This window comes from Maniola hyperantus, chromosome 24 (assembly GCF_902806685.2).
Source record: "Maniola hyperantus chromosome 24, iAphHyp1.2, whole genome shotgun sequence".
In the NCBI taxonomy this organism is placed as follows: Eukaryota; Metazoa; Arthropoda; class Insecta; order Lepidoptera; family Nymphalidae; genus Maniola; species Maniola hyperantus.
Genome location: NC_048559.1, coordinates 7,274,789 through 7,302,511, shown reverse-complemented (window position 1 = coordinate 7,302,511; position 27,723 = coordinate 7,274,789). Strand labels below are relative to the sequence as shown.

The following is a 27,723-nucleotide window of genomic DNA, read 5'->3' as shown; positions in this document are numbered from 1 at the left end:
AATTACGAGGAAACAGAAAAACTATTGAATACATACATTGCACAAAATATCATTTGACCTTAAAACAGACACACATAGCAACTCACACATTCACACATTCACACACACACACGCACACCCGCTCACACACACACACACACACACACACACACACACTTGTATTTGTTATTAATTAATTTTTAAGTTCAACCAATATGTATGGGAAGGCACTGGCTCCTAAGATACGGGATCTCCTAGTTTAGGAGCCAGGACTCCATTTAAGTGGAATGTACAAAAATTTAGTAGTAAATAAATATCCATTCATTCATTCAATCAACAATGAATTGTAGCCAATAGAGAGCGAGCGTAAACCAATCAGAGGTGATTGCGATCGTGACATTGTAGCTGTCATTCTACCGCTATAGCGCAGCGGATGTTCCAGTGGCAGAACCTTTAATATGAAGTAACTAGCTGATGCCTGCGACTTCGTCCGAATTAGGTTTTAAAAATACCGTGGGAACTGTTAAATTTTCTGAGATAAAAAGTAGCCTATGTCACTCTCCAGGTCTTCAACTATGTATACCCATGCAAAAAATCACGTAAATCCGTTGCTGCGTTGCGACGTGATTGAAGGACAAACCAACCAACCATATGGGTAGCGATGTGACACGTGAATCGGCCTTTGTCAAGTAGTTAATGGCAAATAAGCAACAAAATGTTAGCTAAAATTAAACCCAATGTCGCTGATAACGATAAGACAAGTTTGTATGTTGCATTTTGACCCCGCGAATAAACTGATACCCTTCAGACCTCGTGGTAATGCAAATACTGTTTACTATACTCTATCCGCGGACAGAAGTTAGTATAGGTAGCGCTCTGTCTCTCTCTGTTACGTAATCAGTAATCAGTAATCACATACAAATTATAGAGACAAAAATCTCGGGTGTTAACCATTTTGAGGCACCAACCAATCCACCACCAATAGGATTACCACTCCACTCCGTGCTCCACTCGACTGTCGGTTTTTTCGCGAAATCCTTTTGAGTGTAATACAGGGTGTAACCAGAACGCTAGTAAAAACTTATGTAGTTTTAGTGATTTAGTATTTTTCAAACCCGCAATGTATAGCGTACTGGCCTACTTACGCAACGTTCGTTGACCTCTAGTGTCAGCCAGATGTTTTATTTGTTTATATCGTAAACTTAAGATTGTAAGTTGCAAGTTTACGTAACCTAAAGCGAATAAGGAACTGCATAAGGACGAAGTCTAATTTTGTGAAAGACGAATAAATAATGAGTGTGACGAATCAGTCTGCAGTTAACCTCGGATGCAGCATTATCGATATAATATTCGAGCACACATCTGTGAGACTGTCTGATAATAATGTAACTCATCTTACGTAAATGCAAATATTTATCCATACAGCAGGATATTTAACCAAATGATAATTTTATAAAGAAAACTAAAACCTGACTACGCTACGATCCTCTTAATAAACTCTGGAAATATATTATAGTAAAATTGGGATTCTGTCGCTTGATATACATATCTTAATATATAAGTCCCGCAAAATTGCTATTGCGCTGGAACCATGTCTCATTAACATCGAAATTTTGACGTCAGCCGAAATAAAAATAGGTATACCATCAGCTCGAAACTTCAGTCTAGTGCTGACGTCACTAAAATTTATATTTATGAACTCAGTATTTTTTCCTCTTTCATTTGACATCTCACTCGATACAATAGCGAAAAAAAAATTTTAAAGATTTTTTTTGGATGTCAAATCCGTCAGATTGATTTTGTTCATAGAAAATGTAGCCTATGTCACCCGGACCATAACAACGAATCAATTCACACCTCGTACACACACACAACAAAATCTGCCCAGTAGTTTAGCCTCTACAGTAAAACACATACATATAGACTGCCAAAATTATAACCCTTCCTATTGGCTTTCGTAGGGTAAAAAATTAAAAATTACGATTGCTCTGACTCACTGACACCCACCTCAGTGTCGAAAATTCGAATATAATCTTGCCCATATTATTATGTTAGTAGGTCTTGAACCATTAGTTCCTTATTTACTTAAATATCAAATGACGTTGTATACGGGCATAGCGAACATCTAAAATCGGTCTGGCATAAATCATCCTTTAGGGATGACTAAGAAGTCGGCCCACGCCCGTTCGGTACCCTCATTCCGCACATTATCTTGATTACATGACTTTGAGTCCACCAATCACAACAAAGCATTCTCCCCTGTCCCCCGCCAACATTTTACGATTTTGGTTTCATTCAAAACCTTGAGGTTGAATTATCTGTGCGTGAAAGTTACCCATTATAATACGTGTATCTTTGTTCCCAGGGTGATATGCCTTGAAAAACACAAGACCCTGTACGTGCCGGTTCCACGCCTGCAGAGTGGTTTCCTGAACCGCATGGTGTTGCCCGAAGGCGAGACCAGACCTGGAGCCATCAGGAAGGCTGTCTCTCGCAATGGCATGGAGACTTTTGGACAACCCTTGAGTAAGACTTTACTACTTCCACGGTTCCAAAATAGTTTTTAAGATGTGCTAATACTTAGTACCTTAGTGTTTGGCAAGAATATAAATGAGACAGGTTTGCGCTTGACTTGACAGAGCAATGATGACGTATTATGTTGGGGCGCGCTTGCCTCTAGATTAGAAGATGCCTATTCTCTCTAGTATTGAAGGGATATGGGTTATACGTGGCAGGAAACACGGACGCCGGAAGGCCATTCCATTTATTAGGGTTCCGTACCAAAATGGTAAAAATGGTGCGACTTTCTCCGACCGTCCGTCTGTCCGTTCGTACGTCCGTCTAGCTGTATATCACAGACGAATGTTTTATTTCATTTAATGTGAACATTCCTATCCCATAGGCATCGAAGATTCGGTTTCCCTGGATCTCGTCGTGATGGGTTCCGTTGCTGTCTCTAAGGAGGGATATCGCATTGGAAAAGGAAAAGGTACTTATCGTTCAGACCAGACATATCGGCCAGACACTTAGTATCGTGGCAACCCCCTGCCAGACACCCTTAAACTATTAAACTTTAAGGGTGTCTGACAGGGGGTTGCCACGACACTAAATGTCTGGCAATGCATGACGTGATTTCTAATAATTTTCGGAAGAAAATATAAAAAAAGGACTTTATACTTTGGCTTAAAAAAAATTACACCTTTGTTACCTCTGTTACCTCCCAAAGCCTCCATGTCGCTGATCGTTCCTCCTGCGGCCCTACCGCTATGTTTGACAGCTACAATGTCACGATCGCAATCACCTATGATTGGTTGACGCTCGCTCACTATTGGCTACAATGCATTGTTGCAACAAGAATCGCACACATTCAGCCAATCAGAACAATTGAGATTGTAATAATGATTGATGCAGGTTTTAGACAATCGCCCTGCATGTGCAGTTAGGGACAATAGGCACGCAGAGAAACTTTCAGCTTTTATAGAATAACGAAGGTGCGGCCATCGCTGGCTCTCTCTCTCTCTCTCTCTCTCTGTCTCTCTGTCTCTCTGTCTCTCTCTCTCTGTCTCTCTCTCTCTCTGTCTCTCTCTCTCTGTCTCTCTCTCTCTCTCGCTCTTTTTAAAGGGTTTTTGGTCAAATCGGAAGCATTATTCAATAAACTCTTTTATTCTCAGGCTATGGCGACTTGGAGTTTGGTCTGATGATGCACATGAAGGCGATCAAACCTAACACCCTGGTTGCTACTACCGTTCACGACTGTCAGGTGAGATTTGAAACAAAAAACCGGCCAAGTGCGAGTCAGGCTCGCGCAACGAGGGTTCCGTACACAGTCGTATTTTTTCGGCATATTGCATGATAATTCAAAAACTATGATACATAAAAATAAATAAAATCTGTTTTAGAATACACAACGGAATGTTTTTCCTATGATACCCCACTTGATATCTTACTTCGAAAATTGAAAATACTTACTAATTATTAGTTCATGACCACAATTTTTTTTTTGTGTAATGTAACCACAAATTCACGGTTTTCAGATTTTCCCCCGAATGTCGGCTGTAAGACCTACCTACCTGCCAAATTTCATGTTTCTAGGTCAACGGGAAGTACCCTGTAGGTTTCTTCACAGACCGACAGACAGACCGAAAACAAAGTGCTCCTATAAGGGTTCCGTTTTTCCTTTTGAGGTACGGAACTCTAAAAATGGCGAAAGTATAGTGGCAATACCCAAAGATATTTCCATGTAATTATGTTTTTGTTAATGTATGAAAATGACCGATATTTCTTTCAGGTATTCGACACATTGCCGGCTGAACTGTTTGGTCCCCATGATGTTCCCATAGACCTGATTATCACGCCAACTCAAGTAAGTCATTTTTCAGGATTTTCATTTTTTTTATTGTATAATATGGTAGTTGAAATAGGTTTTTTAAGTTATTTTTTGCTATATAGGTGATAGAAACTCAGCGCATGAGTCAGCGGCCGGTGGGGATCCTGTGGCATCTGCTGTCCAACCGCCGCCTCGAGCTGATGCCCGTGCTGGGACAACTGCGCGAGATTGAGATGCTGTAAGTTGATCCACAAGATAAGGTGATAGAAACTCAGCGCATGAGTCAGCGGCCGGTGGGGATCCTGTGGCATCTGCTGTCCAACCGCCGCCTCGAGCTGATGCCCGTGCTGGGACAACTGCGCGAGATTGAGATGCTGTAAGTTGATCCACAAGATAAAGTGACAGAAACTCAGCGCATGAGTCAGCGGCTGGTGGAGATTCTGCGGCATCTGCTGATATATCTTTCCGAGTGCAAAACTCGGGGTCAATGCCTCGCCTACCACGTGGCATTTATCTACGCAACGTTTGTTGACCTCTAGCGTCAGTCAGCTGTAAATGTTTTTCTTGTAATAAATACATTGCGAACTTTATAAAACTACAGATTCTTTTTTGTTGTTTTCTGGTTTTTTGTTTTGGTGGTATGATATCAGTAACCATCAGTAACTATCACCTGTGTGTAATATATGCAAGAGGGAATGATTAGTGTCGCTATTTTTTTTTGGATTGTTTTTTATTTGGCACGAGTTATATCGTGTTAATGGTATTGCAGCGCGGGTCGAGCATGCGTGCTGAAGGAGGAGGACACCGACGTGGAGGACCGCGCGGCGCAGCGCACCGCGCAGCGCACGCGCCGGCAACGCAGGCGCACTCGCTCGCACAAGAGCCAGAGCGAGGGAGAGGTGAGACTACTCTGCTCTTATCTCTGGGATCGTACGCGGGGAAGTGGGGCCGGTCTTCTACACCGACCTCGTCTCGTCAGCGGGGAACTACAACCGCCTACGGGAATTCACGCACCATTGGCATAAGAGGCGAAGCAGCTCGGAGCGTACGGCGCCGTCCTATTGTCATCGCTCGTGCGATGATGCGTGCGTCCGACGAAAATGATCGCGCATCCCGTGCGTTCAAACAAACTGTTTTCTACTGAATGTCCTATTAAAGATCGCGCGATCATGCGATGCGTTCATATTATCTATTCATCGCAGGATGAAATCACATCGCATCATCGCGCGAGGGATGACTATAGGACGGCGCCTACAGGTGACAGGTCGGCACCACGGAGGAGCAGCAGCGGGATCTTAGCTGCGCTAGTGACGTCTAGCCCCCAAGGAGGAGTGAGCATAAGGGACAAGGAAGAGACAAAATAATTTGTAGGGAGTCAAGAAGGCGCCCCGGGAAAATGCCAAGAGCAAGTACCGAACGGGCGCCCTTCCGCGATTCGGCCCATATAACCGAGGAGTTGGTGGGGCCATGGGAGGTGGAGGGTTGCTCTTATCTCTCTTCTTTCTCCTTTCCTTTTATTTTAGCTGCAAGCATGCAAAGGGCGATAAAACCAAACCGCCTTTGCACGCTGGGACTATTAGATTAAGATCCTTTCTTGTATGTTTTTCGACGTTTTCGCTTTGTGTGTTTGTGCGCGCAAAAGAGTGTAAATAAATCCCTACCCATATTATAAGTGCGAAAGTGTGTTTGTTTGTTCATTAATTACGTGATACGTCGCAACGGATTGACCTTATTTTGCACGGATATAGTTAAAGACCTTGAAAGTGGCATAGACTTCCTACAGCAAAATTCTGAGCGCAGCGTGGGATTCAATATACTTCGCCGGAGAACAAAATATTTTGGCCCCGAGTGACATACATCACTATATGAGAAGAAACAAAACACACTAAAGCACGAGCGCGGACCAATCAGAAGAACCAAAGTTCTAACTCTCATAAGAACAAAATATAATTTTTTCCCACTAGCCCCTAATGCCAAAGGTGGGTCTCCGCTAGTCGCTAGGCGAACCAAGCACGAGCCGAACACAATTCGTCTAGTGTGGATCGTCTTACAAGCCTCGAACGAGCGCGCTGCGAGCATTTCGTTCGTGCTCGGCTGCGTTTCACCTGTTGTCGGTTTTTTGACGAACACAAAGGGATTTGCTTCGCGCTCGCAGTGCGCTCGTGGACGTGTTTAGAGACAGACGTCGATCGCTCGAGCCGAGCATCATGGAAACGTGGACCGAAGATGCTTCCGTGCAATTAATTGTGGAAAACTACGTTCGAGGACAGTGATCGTTGTAGGTTCGTTGTACGTCCACACTTGACGCCGAGAACGGCTCCGCTTGTGCTTCGCTCGTGCTCGGTTCGTCTAGCGTAGACCCACCTCAATATTCGATTTTAGTATGATAAAAAAGTATAAACTATAATAAACCTCCACTTTTAATTGTTTTTTTAAATAGGGCAACACAACAGAAGGCGAAGAGAGCAAGTCGACTAAAGCGCGTCGCACACCGCGCCGCCGCAATAGTAACAAGTCCGTGAGCAAGGACGGCAAAGAGGACGGCAAGCCGCGCCGCCCCAGGCGACCCAAACCCGTCATTGACTTCACTGTCAAGGTAACCTGTCAATTTGTTTGTGCCACTGACCTCTACTAATAAACAAGTACGCTAGACTTGCTATGATGCTATGACTATGCGGATGAATGGGTTTTAATCCCGAATTATTTGGGTTGGCTTTAGAAACCAACCGCAGGAATACGGTATATTTTGACAACTAGTCAAATCAGTAACTTTTTATCAAACGTCAAAACGTGCGCTTAGTATGCGAGATTATATGGAATACCGGTGTGTGACGTCACAATCATTTGACGTGCTTTTTTTAGTTTAATCGATAATTTAAAATGGTTATTACACTTAAAACCAACAAAGGACGTGGATTTTACGTATTTTGGAAGACCCTCTATTTAATAATCACTGAGAAATAATTTATTTTTGATGTAGTCAAATACCCAATTAAGGATTTAGTTTTAGACCACATTCGAAATATTTTTGCACTATTCACAATGCACAACTAGGTACGTAAAAGAAGATTGGAGTCCTAAAAACAAAGCATTTTCAGCAATTTCAACAACAACAGTCATTAAAATATTACACAGAAAAATTTTGACCATCAGTAAGCATAAAATTTTACCCATTCTGAATAAATAATTTGACTTTGAGTTTGAGTTTAAGTAAAAAATATCTTTTTCACGAGAAGTACAAAATATCTTTGTTTTTTTTTTACAGATTTCAAACATCAGCCCCAGTACAAGAGTGCGCGACTTGAAACAGGCGTTATCTGAGCGTGGCGTTAAACCTCAAGTCATGGTTTGGAAGGTTAGTAACCAGTGGCGTAGCTACCTAGGGGCTAGGCGGGGCAGTGCCCCGGGGCCCTAAAGCTCAGGGGGCCCTCGAATCCTTACCAGAAAATCTCCACCGAACTAAAGTTTTGAAAATTTCCAAATAAATATGATAATTCGAAAGTTACTAGGGAATTCCCCTAAATTCTTTCTGTGAATGTATTTGTGTATTTGATATTTTTAGTTGATAAAACCTAACCAGTTTAGATAGCAGCGGGCCCCCATTTTTGATTTGCCCCAGGGCCCTTGGTTACCTAGCTACGCCACTGTTAGTAACTGGATAGAGAAATACGGAAAGAAGTTAGTACAGTACGAGGCCGAAAGTAATATACGTCGACCTTTAGAAGGAGATAGCAGATTTGCAGAGCAATGGTACTGATTCTGAGCACACCTAAATTTTAAAATATTCGCATCCTCTTCTTACTACCGTATTATGAAAAGGACAGACACAGTTTGACAATTTTAAATTCAATTAAGAGTTGCCATACCTCGTTACTTTAGCTGCCAGTTGCGAGCCTAATGTTTAAATTTGTAGCGTGCACTAAAATTTAGAGTCTTTAAATGTAAAATTCATGTTCCGTCCTTTTTTAGCAATATTAAAAAGAGAAAGATGCAGATACTTTGAATTTAGTTTAGAGAAAGACAAGAGAATCGGCGCCAATGTCTCTATCGTTGAGACCGACAAAACGTCATATAGGTATGAGTGACAGAGACAACGCTCTACAAAGCCGAAATGTCATTCTTTAGAATGACATGCCTTTATGAATGATCGGCCTTTAGGCCGATGTACATTACTTTCGGCCCGCGTACTGTATAGGGCTCTCTCTGTTACGTAATCAAATGTAAGAGAAAAACAGTATCGTTTGTGATTGGTGACTCAAAATGGTTAATTGTAAATGTTTTTTTTTTTGAAAACGAAAAGAGCGAAACTTTAATTTGGGACGTACACCAAAACAACTTTTTTTTAATGTTTTTTTTTTTCACAGGGTTTCCGTGGATTCTGCTACCTACATTTCTTCAAACCTGGCCCTCCGAAGGTAAGTAATACATATTTAACGGATATAGAGCAATTAGAGTAATTTTTTCATCAAAATCGGTTGAACGGTTGGACCGTGAAAAGCTAGCAGACAGACACACTTTCGCATTTATAATATTAAGTATGGATATGGATTATTTAGAAATTTCCTTAAAGTGTAGGTAAAACACTATCATAAAAATTATAAAATACTAGCTGATGCCCGCGACTTCGTACGCGTGGATTAGGTTTTTAAAAATCCTGTGGGAACTTCTAAATTTCCGGGATAAAAAGTAGCCTATGTCCTTCCCCGGGTTGCAAGCTACCTCTGTACCAAATTTCGTTAAAATCGGTTGAACGGTTGAGCCGTGAAAAGCTAGCAGACAGACAGACAGACACCCTTTTGCATTTATAATATTACTAGCTTATGCTCGCGACTTCGTCCGCGTGGACTACAAAATTTCAAATCCCTATTTCACCTCCTTAGGAGTTGAATTTTCAAAAATCCTTTCTTAGCGGATGCCTACGTCCTAATAGCTATCTGCATGCCAAATTTCAGCCCGATCCGTCCAGTAGTTTGAGCTGTGCGTTGATAGATCAGTCAGTCAGTCAGTCACTCACCCTTTCCTTTTATATATTAAGATTTGTTTATCATACAGGGTGAAGGTGACATAGTCCCACCCCCTAACATGGAGGGCGTGATCGCCGCACTAGCTGAGATGTCAGTAGGGGGCTCGGGGGGAACTGAGGGAGCGGGCGAGGAGCCGCGCGACGACAAGCCGCGCCTGTTGCTCGTCGAGCCCGCGCCGCCGCGCCAGCCGCGCGAGGAGGCGCAGCCGCAGACGATCGACACCAGTGCGCCCGAGCCGGAGCCCGTCGCGCCCGAGGTGAGTCACTAGACACCTTAGTTGACGTCTACAGCACTAGCTGAGATGTCAGCAGGAGACTCGGGAGGAACTGGGGGCCGCGACGTCGCGCAGACGGTCGACACTAGTGCCCCGCACAGCCCCCGTTCTATCCCGGTGCGGATAGCGCGCCTGGCATGCTGCGGGCTGCGGGTATGCGGGGCGTCCCCCCGCCTCATACCCCAATTGGCATCTCGAACATTCCGTTAACATCCAAATTAAAGCAATATAATTAATGTCCTTTCAGGTACACTAACTCCCGCGAGCCGACACAACAATCGACCCGAGAGTTCCTTTTTAACACTTTATAATATGTTTTGATTACTTGTAAAACACGCATACACGGTTGTTGGGTTCAATCGACACAGGAACTATTCGCAAAAATGACTTACTCCTAAAAAGTCCTGTTTGTTGAAATGACACATTCTCCAAAAGTCTTATTTGTCAATGGACTTAAGGTCATAGCTCATTAGAGTCACCCGGCACCCGACCTGCACCGCCTCGCTTCGTCACCAACAAGACGAGAACAACAAAAATACCAACAAATAAAATTATTATAATATTATGTATAAAATGTTTCAATGAATGGGCCAGGACTCCATTTAATTCGAATGTAATTTTTTTAGTAATAAATAAATATTCAAATATTAACGTCAAGTGTCACGCTCACTACATTAACTCTGTATCGACTGACGCTACGGGATTGATATAGTGAGCGTATGTCCACAGAAGTCCATATAAAGAATACTAACCGCACGAGGCGAGGCGGTGCAGGTCGTGTGCCGGGTGGTTCTAATGAGCTATGACCTTAAGTCATTTAGCGAATAGGCCTTTTTAAGAATGTCACTAAGCGGAAAGGACTTTTTAGGAGAAAATAATTTTGCGAATAGGTCCTATGTCGACTGACCCGATCGGTGCTCGCTTCTATCGCACGCGGACTGACGGGGCTCCTGTCGCATTCCGATACTAATTGTTTTAGGTATAAGGTTGATTTTACTCTGCGCCGGGCGGGCGTCGCTTGCGTCTTTATTTTACCTTGCACATCATCCATGTTTTAAGTTGATTATAATAATATGTAGTACCAATTTAAGGATAAAATAACACGTATATTAAAACTTTAAGGTATAATTATATTATTAAGAAGAATTTGGATTGCATTACTCAATTCAGTCCACAATTTTAATGAAAACAACTAACAATTAATGAGTTCATAACAATATTTTTCTGTATTTTTTTTATAATGTATTTAGTGTAATTTAGTAACTACATACTTTATATTAAATGAAATTATTGATTTTTCATTATCTGTGCATATCATTTTCTTAATGCAATTTTTTTATTTTAATTTTTCCAAGAACACAAATTTTTGTGTTCATGCCCGAATTTTAAGTATTCATGCCTTATATATCTGATATTATTTATACCTGTACTTCAATTCATACATCACAATATACATAGGATTATGATATAATTTTTTTTTTGTTAATTTCATACATAAAGAATGTTTAACAAATCCAATTAAGACACAGCAAAAAACCACGAAGGTTTAAAAACTGTGTCATTCCGTCTACTTCTTAATACATAATAATAGTGCTTCTATAAACAATTTACATAGTTTATAAACATTGTTTTGTTTACATTGTTTTAAATTGAATTTTGATGTATAAAAAATGAATAAAGATGTGTTTACTCAACCGCAGCGTGGTTCGATTTTAGTTTTGCAAATAGTTTGAACGAATGTTCGCGCGAATGTTTTTTTGTTTCTTTCGCACGTACCGCCCGGCGCTATGTTTAGAAAGAGTGAGCTATATTTACAAAGAGTATATTGATATATCTTTATGAATGTTTTAGTTGTTCTCTAGTCTTAAACGTTAGATTAATGCTGATAGCACATTACGGACGATCCGCACATCCGCACGCAACGCATTTCATAGCTCGTGTCAAGGAAATAAATCTGAAATAACGACGCTAATCATTTCCTCTCACTTACACACTGTACCTGTGTATAGTGTGTGAGTGCGACGGAATGATTAGCGCTTCTTCGTTTTGTTTTATTCATTGGCACAAGCTATATCAGTACTGAAAATGCAAATGGCGTCAATCATATAAATTACAGTATCTTTGTCATCTATGTCATCTGCATTTCCATTATTCGACTTTACTTTGAAATAATAAAATAAATGATATTGAAATTCAACTTGTTGGTGTAGATATTCGCAATTTCAGTACTAAATACGCTGCGTTGCGCCGCATGCGGCTCGTCGGTGATGTGCGTACTGCATAATATTATATTTAAAAAAAACTTACTCTTCGTTTTGTTCAATGCAAATACTTTTAAGCATTCTTCCATATTTTGTAAAAGATGCTATATTTTAGTATAATGTAATAAGGGTACATTCGCACGGGAGAAAATATTCGCCTTGGTGGTTAGAACTAGTTGTTTATATTATTTAAAATCTGCTTGAATAACGGTATTCATTACATTTTAAGCTATTGCATTCAAAAATGGCGTACTATGACGTCATAGTTCACGTCACTTTTACTCGGCACGGATGACATCATTGTTGTAATAACTCGTGGCAATACAGAAACGAATTGAAACGAAGCGGCGCTAATCATTCCGTTTCACTCACACACTATACCAGTGTAAAGTGTGTAAGTGAGACCCAAAACCCAACCCAAAACTTTATTCGAAAAAATCCACCACCAAAAAAAGTAATTAAAAAGTAAGAAAAAACAAGCATAGGGCAAGTTTTTTTTGTTTTTTTTTTATTCAACTGACGGAGACGAATGATTAACGCCGCCATTTCCCATAACTTAATGATTACACTTAGCTTCGTTACACAAGGTGAATTAAAATCGCAGCGATTTTTTTCTACCGTGCGCATGGTCCGTGAAAATAGATTTCACCGTTTTTTTTTTACTATAATGTTAAGGTGCTTTGAAAACGGGATTCCAAACTGCATTAGTTGCGCAATGCAATCGCAATCAGCCACTAGTGATTAAAACATTGCAATTGTCGCATATGCGATCGCCCCAGGTTTACATTTTGTTTTGATGGATTTGATTAGTTTTTAAGGGTATTTTTTACCTTATAAAGTTTGGATTCCCGTTTCGAACTTGTCTTGTTATTTGTGCCAACTTTGCGATATTTTGAATAGCTAGTTGTTTTTGTTTTGTTTTCTTGTAGAGATAAATTTTAAATTATGCTAAAGTTACTGTTCTATTAAAGGTGCGTAGCGATACGATGCTAAACTATATTTAAAATAAACCGTTACATAACTAACCGTGTCTCTATAACAAACACATGCGTTTATGCACCAGCCTCGCACGTCAAATCTTCGATCGAGATGTTGCAACCTTGCCTCGACCAAACAACCTCGACGCTTGTACTTTACCGAATGCGTAAATAATTGCGTACAAATTGTTTTTCTATGCTCTAGCATAGAAAAACAATTATTGTGTTGTTATGGTGTTAAATATAATAGCTTCTTAAAATCTGCACTGTGATGTATTTTTGATTCCTTCTATCATATTGAATGATTACATAATGATAAAGTCGGTCCTTGATTTAATTTAATCTCCTAATAGCTTAGTATCGCTTCGCACTTTAGATGGGCAGCTACCTCTATTTCTTACATATCGATGCGTAGAAAGTTGGTATAAATATTATTTTTTAAACTTAATGTTTAAAACTACTTTTTTCAGTATTAGGTTATTCGTAATTTAAGATGCGAGAAGTTAATAATATATTTGTCATAATAATATATTTAAATTATTTAGTATACTCTAGTATAAGGCGACTCTCACATTATCTACGCTATAATGTTAATTCATAATATGTATTATACTAAGCTTTAAAAACGGTTATATTAATGAGTTGATAGGTTTTGCCGGTAATTTTGTATAGCACTAAAAGTTTAACAAATAAAAAACTGTCAAATATATTTCGACTGTATGCATAATTTTTATTTTTCTTGCATCAGCCATTAAAAAGTAATTGTAATAAATTAAAGCAGCAATACACTCGTGAAAATGAAGTGGCTTAATCCATTTTGTCATTTTCAAAGTGACAATGCAAGTAGAAAGCATTTTCAAACTTAAAAATTACTAGTACTGAAACAGATCAAAACAATATTGATTCAAGATTCAACATTCTTTATTTTGCAGAAACAATTTTTTTACAATGAGATGTTTATAATAGTCCAGTATAAATGTTTCACCTTACATAATCAGGCATGCAAAATTAGTACCTACTACATAGTAAAATAATTTAGTTTTTAACATATAGGTATTCCTTAACATTAAAAATTTCATCTATTATAATACAATATTGGTGTATATTAAATTTCTATAAAAATCGCGTAGATATTGTGATTATTCGCCTTAAGTGAACTGTGACGTTCACACGTCCTATGGTCTCTTTATTAGTGGAATATAAAGATGTATTTTATATAGAACTTTGGGGATATTTGTATTGAACTTATAGTGCATACTTTTTGAAAACTCACTCGTCATTTTGCTCTGTATCAACTGTCATGTCAAAAGTACGATTTTAGTCCTTGATCTAAAGGTAAGGGATGATTTATGCCAACACATGGCGGGCGCGGGTCGTGCCACACGATGCGCGGACGAGGCACAGATTCAAAACATCACGTACATTTTATATGAAGCAGTTTTTGCTTCATCGTGTTTAAACCGTACTTTTGACATGACAGTTGATACAGCCAAAATGGCGAGTGAGTTCTAAAATTTAAAAGTAACATAGCAGCTTGTGTGAGGTTGGGTATGCACTAAGTTTGCGAACCTAGAATTCTGCGATCCTCCCTTAATTTAGTTTTTCTTAGATACTTGATATAGCAAGCGCCCCGGGCGCGCGGATAGCACTCTGTGAAGACAAAATGTGTGGCGTTATATGGGACGAAATGGGCGCGCGGCGGGTGCTTGTATTTCGTTCATAGAGCGCCATACATTTTGTATTCACAGCGATTATACTAAAGGCTTCTCCTGTACATAAAGCCGGAGCCGCACCGACGCCGGTAAGTAAGTATAAAACAAATAAAAATTGCATATGAGCCTTACTGGTCCTACGCCGCCATTTTGTGTATACGGCCCTTCGTCGCCTCCATTTTGTGTATACGGCCTTACGCTGCCATTTTGTGTATACAGCCCTATGTCGCCATTTTATGTATACGGCCTTACGCTGCCATTTTGTGCATACGACCATACACCGCCATTTTGTGCATACGGCTCTATATGCCGCCATTGCGATCCGACAGAGCGCTAATGAGATCGATGCTATTTCCACATAATAAAATTGCGCCATTGACCGGCAGCGGCAGAGTGAACTGGAGTGAGGGAACTCTCGGTTTAATCCTGAATCGATGACATGTCAAATATTAGGCTATGGTGACGTAAAATGAAATCCTGCCTCAAATGTACTAACATTTGACGGCATCCCAGTGACGTCGAAGCCTCGACGTTTTGTTAGAAGTTCCCTTAGAAATTCCCTGTGAAAGTTCATGCCATTTTTATTAGTTCACTAACTTACGGTCTGGTTCCGGCCTCATGTACAGAAAGTTGTAGTTTTTTTTAGTAAGGTTAGTGTCAACTGCAACTCGGTCGCGACCTGTCATTTCCATTCCAAACTCATTTGACGACGGCGATCGCACAACTCGCTTGTCAAATTCTCTTGGAGATAGATTGCGACTAAGTTGCCCACTGTCAAAAATATGCAAAGCCAGAAGAAGAGAAAAAAATATATGCAAAATCAGGTATAGTCCGTATAAAATGACTTTACGCGTCTCTGAGTCAACTGTCATGTCAAAAGTTAACCTTTAAAATAAAGACTAATATCGTACTTTTGACACAAAGTTAAAATGGCGCGTGAGAACTGATTTTTTACGCACTATATCTCGGTTCGCGTACTTATTGAATACCCAGCTTGAGATTGTTTCTTATGGTGTATTTTTTATGTAGTTTAAATAGCACCTTAAAATCGTATATTTTGTACCCTTGTGCGTTTTTCGTTTCACTAAGCTGTCTTGTAGTAATTTGTAATAGATGCATCCATTTAGAAAATGAACTTCCATAGAGTTGCTTTTTCTCCATAGAAAAAACGCTTCTTATGGAAACGTAAAATTTTATTTTTATACTAGAACGTTAAAAGCCTAACAAAATGACAGTAATAAGTTATAAGTAATAATTAATATTCTTACAATAGTATTTTGTACTTGCATTTACTACTTTTACCTTTGGTAGTCCCAGTTTTCCGGTTACTCTTCAATTACCCTTGGGGTAATTATCTTAGTTTCAATGAAATAGGAAATTTAAATTTTTTCTTAAAAAAAAAAAATTTTTTTAACGTTGTTTAGCCCATCTTGAATTCGCTGATTATTCCTTTTTTAGGGCAAATGTATAACGTTGGTTTAGTACGTAAATGTTTAAAAAATTCAGCTCTTATATAGTGCCTACATTTTGAGATCTCACTTGCCATCTTTGCTCTACGTGTCAACTGTCATGTCAAAAGTACGGTTCACCTTTAAAATAAGGACTAAATCGCACTTTTGACATGACAGTTGACACGTAGAGCTAAAATGGCGAGTGAGATCTCAAAATGTAGGCATTATCTAAATGAACTGTAGAATTTACTCACCAATAGATATATTATCGTATTGAAATGATAACAGGTACGGTTTCACACCTACTAACTGTACTTGTTACCAACGTAACAACCCAGGCAGTAAGTATTATACATCAAGATTTAGAAAGAGATAATCGGCAGCTACGGCTTCGTAGAGCGTCGTCTCTGTCACTCATAACTGTGACGTTTTGTAACTGACTTGTCAGCGACAATGACTGAGACAACGCTCTACAACGCCGAAGGTGCCGTCTCTTTCTGATGTTCTATTCTATGTATATATTATTTACTGCTAGGTACTTGTTCGTTTGTAAATGAAAGATGTCACCCATGCTCATAAGCCTCGGTGTCCACCAAAGTAGAGATGAGCGGTCATGTGTTTAGCAATCTAATCAGATTATAGATAGATGACGTTAACAAATTGTCAAGTCATTTTTCAATAATCGGATTGTTGTGTTAAAAACGGCTCCGCTCATCTCCGTTTTGGTGGATACCAGGCCTTAGCATTTGAATAAGGTTAAAAGGAGTAACCATTTGTATCTCAGCGAATATGGGCTTGGTTTTAAGTATGTATTATCCTAGGTATCCTGTTTTAATCCTGTATTACTCTTATGTAATACTGGTTTTGATCTTCATTACCTTTTTAGTTATGTTTTTCATCCTGCATTACCCGAGGGTAAAAGTTTTATTTGAAATTTAACTGCAATTATAAAGCGCACAAGTAGGTATAGTTATTGAAATGAATCGGCTCGCAACTATGCTATCGAGTTCTTATGGTGCGTTTCCACTAAAACGGAGACGAGCGTAGCGCAGACGTGTGCGCTTTGACCAAATAGCTTATTAAGAAATGACGATAAAATTGTAATGTCATCTTAATCTGATTGCCTATTCATAGAGTAAAGGGTCTATTGGACACATTTCCGCTCATTATAATTCAATGTCAGCAGTACGAATCTGCTAACAGTAAGCATCTGATTCTACACCTTAGGGTGTCTGTCCACTGAAGCGGAGTGGAGTGGAGTGTGGCGGGGGCGGGTGGGTGAAAGAAAATATTCCTATTCCAAAATCTGCTGTTCCCTAAGTGTCAATGTACGCTCTTTAGATTTCACTCTAAAGGTCCAAACGCACATACGCGACGAGGCACGTTCGCAACCATAAGTCTGGTTTTTCCTCACGCTGATTGTCAGTGTTGGCAAGTCAATATGCATGCATTATTACAAAGCGTCGGCGCCGACTAGAAAATGGGAGGAAAATCGGCCCGAGATCTTTTGTGGACTTGAAACGATAGCATAGTTGCTGCGATGGTTCGGTATTTTCTAAATTATTCTGTTTGCATTGTTCTAAGCACATGTGTAATATATTTTCAACTTATTTGTTAACTTAACATGCGTGTATCATCCATTGGTTTTGTACTGTTTAGTAGCGAGCGAGCGCGGATGATATTTTTTTCGTTTTGTATTTTTTTTAATAAATTTATTTAACACTTTCTTGGATTTTTTTATTTTTATTCGTTTCTCTTTTTCCTTATTCTTGAGTTTTTATGTATAGTATTCACTGGAAAGTCTTCATTTTAGGTTTATCTTGTAAAATAGAGCAGATAATATTATGCAATGTATTTTTCGATATTGAAAAGTGATTGCAAAATGGACAGTAAATAAATCAGATCACGTCAACTGCAGAGGTCGGCGCTGATGTCTACTCATGCATTTTACTGCGCGCTCGATGCCGCTGAAGTCTTGCATTTTTGGTAGGTTCGGTTGAAACGGAAAAATTCGACTTGCAGTTGCTTTGGGATGCTTGTTCACTAAAGCGAAGCGGAGAAGAGATGAGTTCGTTGGACTAATCAGATAATTGATATATTATGTAATTTTATCAATCATCTCGATAATCTATAATAATAATAAAAATAATTGGTCTCCTGAGCATCTCCGCATCGCTTCAGCGTACAGGACAGGCATCCTTAGACCCGGTCACCAAATAAGCGGAGCGGAGACATGTGTCCAGTTGATCAAACAGATTAATTAATAGATTACCTACTTGAAAAAATTATCAGGTCATGTTTTAAAAATTTGAAGGGTTGACTGTAGGTACCTACCCATCTCTTCGCTCCGTTTAAGTGGAGACCGGGTCTTAAGTTTGGGATGAACCTAGCAAAATCCTTCTTTCCGTGTTTTTTTTTTGAAGATTTTTTTATTTTTTTTTATTCAGATACAAGTTAGCCCTTGACTGCAATCTCACCTGGTGGTAAGTGATGATGCAGTCTAAGATGTTAGCGGGCTAACCTGGAAGGGGATTTTATCAAATTTGTCTAACCCTAAGGGATAATTAATGCCAACTCGTGGCGAGCGCGGGCCGAGGCACGGCTAGTGACTCGTGCTTGCCACGTGTTGGCAAAACATAAATCATCCCTTATTTTAACGTTGTATAAAGTAAGATTCTCTTAACTTTTATCATGATTTTCGGGCAGGTTTTCCTTAGTTCTATTACCTGGTTGAATATTCATGTATAAGACATTTCTTACATTTAAAAACTAAATGTTGTGATGTACCCTATTTGCCGGTTAGAATTGACGGCCAAATATACTATTTTTCTAGCGAGTTATTGGTGTTTTAATTGCAATTTGTTTTTGAAATGCAAGCGTGTGGTTTCAGTACCTACACGCAAAGGGCTTATGATGCGCTACGAGTCCAATATCAGTATCCTTATTATAAATGCGAAAGTGTGTTTGTTTGTTGGTTTGTCCTTCAATCACGTCTTTTAAAAATCCCGTAGGAACTCTTTGATTTTCCGGGATAAAAGAAGCCTATGTCACTCTCCGGGTCTTTCTATACCCATGCAAAAAAACACGTTGATCCGTTGCTCCGTTGCGACGTGATTGAAGGACAAACCAACAAACAAACACACTTTCGCATTTATAATATGGATGGACAGTGATTGCATGTAAAGGGCGCTGTATGCCTGTTGCGTAAATCTGTGGGATTATGAAGATCGAAATTGGCCCAGCTGGGAATCTAAGCCATCAGGACCTCAATATTAGGTCATTCGCATAGGTAGGTACAGCAGATTCAAGGTATAAGAAGTCCCGCAAATTGCTAATGCGCGTGGTCGCCATTTTAGTGATGTCAGCACTAGACTGAAGTTTCGAGCTGATGGTATAATTTTTTACTAAAATATACGTCAACTAGCTTATGATCGCGACTTCGACCGCGTGGACTACAAAATTTCAAAACCCTATTTCACCCCCTTAGGAGTTGAATTTTCAAAAATCCTTTCTTAGCGGATGCCTACGTCATAATAGCTATCTGCATGCCAAATTTCAGCCCGATCCGTCCAGTAGTTTGAGCTGTGCGTTGATAGATCAGTCAGTCAGTCAGTCAGTCAGTCAGTCACCTTCTCCTTTTATATATATAGATGACGTGAATTAGATGTTAATGAGACATGATTCCAGCGCAATAGCAATTTGCGGGACTTATATTGCGTGACAAATGTTCATAAATCATACAATTTTCCATGAAACACTTGTATTGTGACACTATTATAAATTGTTCTGACTTCTGATGCCTATCTAGCTATATGACATCATATTATTATTCGTATCAGATCTACGAGTATCATGCTATCACTGGTTGTAACTTATAATAAATGGCAAATAGTTCGTGGTGAACCTTATTTGCTCTGAAACTTGAAGATGTGGACTTTGATTGTATTGGTTTTGATGATGCTCTTGGGGTTGGCAAATTCGCAAGTAAGATTTTAATTATTTATCTAAGTAGGTACTAGCTGATGCCCGCGACTTCTTCCGCATGGAATTAGGCTTTTAAAAACTAAAATCGTGGGAACCATTTTTGTAGGATAAAGATACCTATAATGCATAAATTTTATCTCAGTTTTCACTTGCCATTTTAACTTCTTGTTAATTGTCATGTCAAAAGTACGATTTTTGAAGGATTTTTGACAAATTGTGTTAAAATGGCGAGAGCGCTCTCATTTAGTACGGACTATACCTACCTACTCACTTTTTATGTAGATACCTGTGTAAATCAGTACCCTTATTATAAATGCGAAAGTGTGTTTGTTTGTTGGTTTGTCCTTCAATCTCGTCGCAACAGTGCAACGGATTGACGTGATTTTTTGTATGGGTATAGATAAAGACCTGGAGAGTGACATAGGCCACTTTTTATCCCGGAAAATCAAAGAGTTCCCGTGGGATTTTGAAAAACGTAAATCCACGGACGGAGTCGCGGCCGATCAGCTAGTTATCTAATAATTATAATGTACCTACCTATATATTTTGCTATACCCTTACAGGATCTCATATGTATCTCATGTTATTCTTGTAAGTGGATGTATGTGAAACGCAAAAATAAAGAATAAAGAAATAAAGAAACTTTCAGCTTTTATAAAATAACGAAGGTCTGGCACGCGCTGGCTCTCTCTCTATAAGTTCCTACTTCCTACCCATAATATTATCTTGTTTAGGAGTTAGTTTACGCCGTTAACTTCAACTCTCCTATCTACGTATGCCCCGACGAGAGCAGCCAGCCTTTCGTGGACACGTCTCACGTGAATGTGGCGAGGTATAACAGGACCAACTCCGTGATGACTGGCTACATCAAATTCCTGAAGGGATTCGAACAAGACACTATGGTACATAAATTTAAACATCTAGCCCTTCTAGCATCAGTTTTCGCCTTCAGTTTTACGTCATACCTTCTCTGTTTCCCACTTATCATCATCAACACAAGATGAGGAATTCACTCTCACCTTGGACTTTTCTATCTACTTAATGGGGGTGAAGAGAGCCAGCTGTATGAGGACACATGGTGATACGGTATAATGCGACCACCGCCATTTTGATTGGCTCCATCAAGAAGAGATTCGAAAAAAACACTATGGTAAATAAATTTAAACATCTAGCCCTTCTAGCATCAGTTTTCGCCTTCAGTTTTACGTCATGTCATACCTTCTCTGTTTCCCACTTATCATCATCAACACAAGAGGAGGAATTCACCCTCACCTTGGACTCTTCTATCTACTTTATTGTGGGTGAAGAGAGCCAACTGTTCATGGATACATGGTGATACGGTATAATGCGACCACCGCCATTGTGATTGGCACCATCAAGAAGAGATCCGAACAAGACACTATGGAAAATAAATTTAAACATCTACTTAGCCCTTCTAGCATCAGTTTTCGCCTTCAGTTTTACGTCATACGTCGTATTTTGAAATATTCATTATTTGTTGTTATAGCAGCAATAAAAATACACATTCTGTGCAAATTTCAACTCTCTACCTATTACGGTTCAAGAGATACAGCCCGCTGACAGACAGACATACGGATGGACGGATGCACAGCGGAGGCTTAGTAATAGGGTCCCATTGACACGCTTCTGGTACGAAACCCTAAAAACAGTTAAATTAATGACGTACATTTTAATTTGTTGTGAATTTTCCTAATTTAAAACAAATTTTATGATTAATTTTGTATTTAAAAAAGTCACTTATTTACTTTGGAGACCACTTACATCAAATAAACCCCTATTAAGGTAAGGTTTTTTTTAATTTATTTCTGAAGTGGTAAGTTTTTAAAAGTTTTTGAAAATATTTAGATGCCATTAACGCTATTTTTAAATTATTTTCAAGTCTTGAAGTTTTGTAACTACTGCTCTTAGACAATAATTTTGAACTTTCGATAAAATTTTAGTCTTGTTCCATAGTCTAGGTAAACCGTAATTTTTCAAACAATAATTGAGTTTATGGTTGCTAATAACCACGAAAAAAAATGTCCAAAAACGTTTTACAGAAAGAGAAAAAAAAAAAAAAACCACTGATGGATGAAAATTATGAAAAAATCATTAAAAAAATTCATATCTCCTAAACTACTAAAAATCGCTGAACATACATGTGCGTGATTTGGATACCCCTTAACATAAGGTACCTACCTATTTAAATTTTTCTTTTAGAACATCCCCCGCCAGCCTGTATATGCATGTTTATTTTTTTATAGATAGAATTTATAATAGAAGAAGACATCATGGGGGAATATAGCACATTGACGACATATGAGATATGCGACTTTTGCGCTGAGCTGGCCAACCCTGACAGCAAGCACAAAAATTACATACAGGGCTTAAGCCTCCCTCCGCACTGCCCTGTTGAGGCCGTAAGTCATATAATCTTATCTTCTTATCTTATCTAAATATATAAAAGGAAAAGGTGACTGACTGATTGACTGACTGACTGACTGACTGACTGACCAGTGGCGTGCGGGTCATAGAGGCATAAATGATAAATGCACTGCTTACCCCAGTTGCAATAGCTCAATGCAAATTTACTTATCATCCCGACTGACTGACTGACCAGTGGCGTGCAGGTCATAGAGGCATAAATGATAAATGCACTGCTTACCCTAGTTGTAATAGCTCAATGCAAATTTTACATTATGACCTGCCAGTAAACAGGTTCCTACCTAACAAATGCCTACCCTGGCTTCAAACCCTGTGCATGCCACTGTGACTGACTGACTGACTGACCTATCAACGCACAGCTCAAACTACTGGACGGATCGGGCTGAAATTTGGCATGCAGATTGCAGATAACTATTATGACGTAGGCATCCGCTAAGAAAGGATTTTTGAAAATTCAACCCCTAAGGGGGTGAAATAGGGATTTGAAGTTTGTGATGATCCACGCGGATGAAGTCGCGAGCATGAGCTAGTTATTTATATATCAACTAGCTTATGCCCACGACCTCATCCAAAAAAAAAACAAATATAGCACGGAACCCGTGGTGCGTAAGTCTGACTCGCACTTAACCAATTTTTTTTATTACATTGGGGTTTAAAGAAAAAGGTGGCGAATAGGTACTCTTTTTAGTTGCGATCAGAATCAGTAGGTACCACTGTATTGTAAATGATTTCAGAATAGCTATCCCATCAAGGATTTGGTGGCGGAGACAAAATACCTGCCGTTTCTCGAAGGGTTTGAAGGGTCCTACCAGGTGACGGTGAAATTCTTCAAGCGTACAGACGACAAGTGCCTCGGTGAGAAGACATTCCTCGCGTGTTTCAAGCTAGACGTGATTGTTGAACGTTTCTAAATTGTAATAAACAATATTTTTTTTGTGTATTTATCTTATTAAGTAAGTTACCTATTCTAATCCAATCCAATCCATCAGCCTGTTTGCGTCCACTGCGCCTTTTCAAGAGCGCGCCACCAAACACGGTCCTCCGTCTTCCTCAGCCATCCGCTTCCCATCACCTTCTTCAGGTCATCGGTCCAGCGGGCTGGAGGGTGTCCCACACTGCGCTTACCGGAACGCAGTCTCCACTGTAGAACACCTTTTCCCCTACGTGCGGTACGGCCGTCGGTTCTGTGACAGACATGACCTGTCCATTGCCACTTCAGCTTGCTAATCCTTTGAGCTACGTCGGTCGCTTTTGTTCTTCTGCGAATTTCTTCGTTCCGGATTTTGTCCTTGAGAGTGATACCCAACATAGCTCGCTCCATAGCACACTGACGGCTGAGCGACTTTTAGTTTGTGGACGAGACCTACTGTCAGTGTCCAAGTTTATTGTAATACATAATCTACACTAATATTATAAAGAGGAAAACTTTGTTTGTTTGTTTGTTTGTTTGTTTGTTTGTACTGAATAGGCTCAAAAACTACTGGACCGATTTTAAAAATTCTTTCACCATTCGAAAGCTACATTATCCATGAGTAACATAGGCTATATTTTATTTTGGAAAAAAATAGGGTTCCGTAAGATATTTGGGTTTTTCGGACACAAGGTGTAAAAAATCAACCAGAAAAGTTACTTATTTTGCGTACGCTGCCTAAACTATAAAAGATAGAACCATAAAATGTTCTAATTAATTGTAGATCTTATAAATATCTACAAAAAAGTCCGCGACACACTATACCCATCTATGTCGAGTGAGGCACAGCAACCATTTTTTTATTTAAAAATCTTGAATTTTTTTTGGACTACATTTAAACGCGTTTATTTTACTCATGCTATTAATCCTTATCAAAATAAATGATTTCATCACTAAGAACAGTTTATGGAGATAATATTTGGTCTTTGAATGATTAAAATTGGACGTTTGGTTTTGAAGTTATGGCGAAATTAAAATATTACGATTTCTGCTGCACGGCCCGATGTCGTTAAGTTTGTTTGTAGGGGGTAATCTTTAGAACTACTGAACCGATTTTAAAAATTCTTTCACCAGTAGAAAGCTACATTATTCCTGAGTGACATAGGCTATACGGGATCTTTAAAAACCTAAATCTACGCGGGCGAAGCCGCGGGGATCAGCTATATTATATAAAGAGGTAATGTCGTTAAGTTTGTTTGTAGGGGGTAATCTTTAGAACTACTGAACCGATTTTAAAAATTCTTTCACCAGTAGAAAGCTACATTATTCCTGAGTGACATAGGCTATACGGGATCTTTAAAAACCTAAATCTACGCGGGCGAAGCCGCGGGGATCAGCTAGTTTACTTATATTGATGTTGATTTCATGGCGGTCACTAAATCCTGCCGATCAACAGCGCGTTTGAGGGTACCTACCAGGTGCGGTGAATTTCTACAAGCGTACAGACGACCAGTGCCTCGGTGAGAAGACATTCCTCGCGCGTGTTTCAAGGTAGACGTGATTGTTGAACGTTTCTAAATTGTAATAAACTTACTGATAATTTAAAACGCTCGTTATTTTTTTATTAGGTAAGTAAAATAAGGGTTGGGGAGGGGGTTTAACCCCTGAATGAGTTATAGATAGAGTTCATTGAAGTGTCTTATGACCAGTGGCGTGCACAGGGTTTGAAGCCAGGGTAGGCATTAGTTAGGTAGGAACCTGTTTACTGGCAGGTCATAATGAAAAATATGCATTGAGCTTACAACTGGGGTAAACAGTGTATTTATGCCTCTATGACCTGCACGCTACTGCTTATGACTAGGATAACTAGGAAATATTTTACCTACATCGATTTGTGTGGCCTACAACTGCCTGGTTGCACAAATCTGACTAGTGTAGAGGCATGCGGCCTCTTCTAAGACTGGCAGCTGTAAAGAAGACATTTCACATCGCAGCTGCCACTTAGAACGGAAATTTGAATACGGAGCGATTCGAAAATCCTGCGGCCCTGGGCGAAATCCAGGGGCCATATTCGCTCCTCAGATACCAAGACCGACACATCACTGTCGAGCACCGAGCTCCAGTTTTCTTGATTTCGTCTGTTATATTAATTGTGTTTATACTGAATTATATCTTGTAAATATGTGAGCAGCCGTTTCATTCATACTCCGTGCTACCACATATTCTGGTGACCCCTAGAAGTCCAAGAAGCACGCAAGCGCGTTGGGATTACTGCCATAATAATTGGTACGCTACAACTGATTGCATCTGAACCCGACGCGCAGGTTCAGTACATACATGCCTCGTGAGGACATATCCGAGGCGCCCTGAGGAGAATCCAGGTTCTATAAAGACATTATTACTTTTTCTTCTGTGCTAAAAAACATTTTTGAACAATTATTTATCTTGTGACATTTATTTTTCTTTTTGTGTGGTGAAAAGCATTTTAAGTGACATTTTTTGTTTAAATGTTAAATTCCGGAATTAGAACTCTTTTACACGCATAACTAATAGAGACTTTAAGTGAGTTTTAACTATCAAAATTTAAAAACGGAATATTTACAAACATTTTAAATTTAATTTTATAAGAATTTTGTGTACTAGTTTTTATTTTTGTGAATAGTTTTCTTTTTCGTGTATAGCTAAAAAAATGGATAAAAAAATCAAAGAATTAGAGGAGGAGAATGCGGCTCTTGTAAAAAAAATGAAAGAGTTAGCAGGAACTGCCCTACCTCTAATGGAGGAAAATGAATCGCTCCGTACCAAATTGGCTACCGTGACGGAAGCCCCTACGGAGCATTCCAAAATTTGTAAGGTTGCGGCGAAACTTCCTCCCTTCTGGGCAGATCGCCCCGTAGTGTGGTTCGCCCAGGTCAAGGCGGCCATTATGTGCCATGCCAACCCACAATGGACCGAGGTATTACCATTAGTACTCCTAGGTATTAGGAGCGCATGGAAGGAAGACCTTGGATTATCCAGTGCGGAGCTGGTCTACGGAGAACCTTTACGATTACCGGGTGAATTTTTCAACCCACCTAATAACGATCATGTTTCTGACCCGGCGTACGTTGCTGATAGGCTTCGCAATCATATGTCAGAGTTATCTCCGACTCCTTCGTCGAGACGTTGTAAACCAGTTTTTTACATTCCGAAGGATTTATCCTCCGCTGATTACGTTTTCTTGCGTCGAGGAACAGCAAAGAAGTCACTGGAACAGCCATACACTGGTCCATACAGAGTGTTAGAACGTGATGAAAAAAATTTTAAAATTGAGGTGAAAGGCAAACCAATGGCAGTAACCATTGATCGTTTAAAACCGGCTTATATCTTTCAACCCCCTCAAGTTGATTTGCCTGCTCAATTGTCTCACCCTTCTCAACCTTCTCAACCATCTCAACCTTCTGTCACCACGCGTTCCGGGCGTAAGGTTCGCTTCCTCGTTCCCTATCAAGCCGCTTAGCAAATAATTTATTAAATTTTTTTCTTTTCTCTCCTTTCTTACTCCGTAGGGGGGTGATGTAGAGGCATGCGGCCTCTTCTAAGACTGGCAGCTGTAAAGAAGACATTTCACATCGCAGCTGCCACTTAGAACGGAAATTTGAATACGGAGCGATTCGAAAATCCTGCGGCCCTGGGCGAAATCCAGGGGCCACATTCGCTCCTCAGATACCAAGACCGACACATCACTGTCGAGCACCGAGCTCCAGTTTTCTTGATTTCGTCTGTTATATTAATTGTGTTTATACTGAATTATATCTTGTAAATATGTGAGCAGCCGTTTCATTCATACTCCGTGCTACCACACTAGCACTTGGCCAGTTTTTATTCGATAATATTTCGAGCACCTACTCGTAATTTTCTGTTATCTTTTATAAGTTCCACGAATTGCTAATGCGCGTGGCCGCCATTTTAGTGACGTCAGCACTAGACTGAAGTTTCGAGCTGATGGCTGATGGTATATTTTTAACCGACTTCAAAAAAAGGAGGAGGTTCTCAATTCGTCGGAATCTTTTTTTTTTTTTTTATGTATGTTCCCTGATTACTCAAAAACGCCTGGACCGATTTTGAAAATTCTTTTTTTGTTTGAAAGGGTATACTTCAAAGTTGGTCCCATTTCAATTTGGTGAAGATCTGATGAACATCTTCGAAGATAGATACTGGAACTCCTCAACGGATAAGAGTAAATTGCTCGCGATCAGTGTAATAGCTTAGTAAACAGTAGATTTTTAACCAGTCATAGCATAATTTCATGGGGCCACTAAAAATTGTGAAATAAAAAAAATTTACAAAAAAAATAAAAACCGACTTCGTTACATAAACACCGACCCCAAAAATATTAT

The 27,723-nt window shown here is 39.5% G+C and overlaps 1 protein-coding gene across 1 annotated transcript in view; it reads left to right on the top strand.

Moving 5' to 3' along the window:
* Nucleotides 1–23,345, top strand: part of lost (methenyltetrahydrofolate synthase domain-containing protein lost) — a 30,755-nt gene extending 7,410 nt beyond the window's left edge. The window contains exons 3-15 of the mRNA XM_069506752.1: nucleotides 2,345–2,505; nucleotides 2,882–2,968; nucleotides 3,651–3,739; nucleotides 4,268–4,342; nucleotides 4,429–4,544; nucleotides 5,076–5,205; nucleotides 6,747–6,902; nucleotides 7,572–7,661; nucleotides 8,671–8,721; nucleotides 9,359–9,529; nucleotides 20,724–20,891; nucleotides 22,254–22,409; nucleotides 23,169–23,345. Coding sequence (XP_069362853.1) covers nucleotides 2,345–2,505; nucleotides 2,882–2,968; nucleotides 3,651–3,739; nucleotides 4,268–4,342; nucleotides 4,429–4,544; nucleotides 5,076–5,205; nucleotides 6,747–6,902; nucleotides 7,572–7,661; nucleotides 8,671–8,721; nucleotides 9,359–9,529; nucleotides 20,724–20,891; nucleotides 22,254–22,409; nucleotides 23,169–23,345 — 1,627 coding nt within the window. The remainder of the gene's footprint in view (nucleotides 1–2,344; nucleotides 2,506–2,881; nucleotides 2,969–3,650; nucleotides 3,740–4,267; nucleotides 4,343–4,428; nucleotides 4,545–5,075; nucleotides 5,206–6,746; nucleotides 6,903–7,571; nucleotides 7,662–8,670; nucleotides 8,722–9,358; nucleotides 9,530–20,723; nucleotides 20,892–22,253; nucleotides 22,410–23,168) is intronic.
* Nucleotides 23,346–27,723: the final 4,378 nt, after the last annotated feature.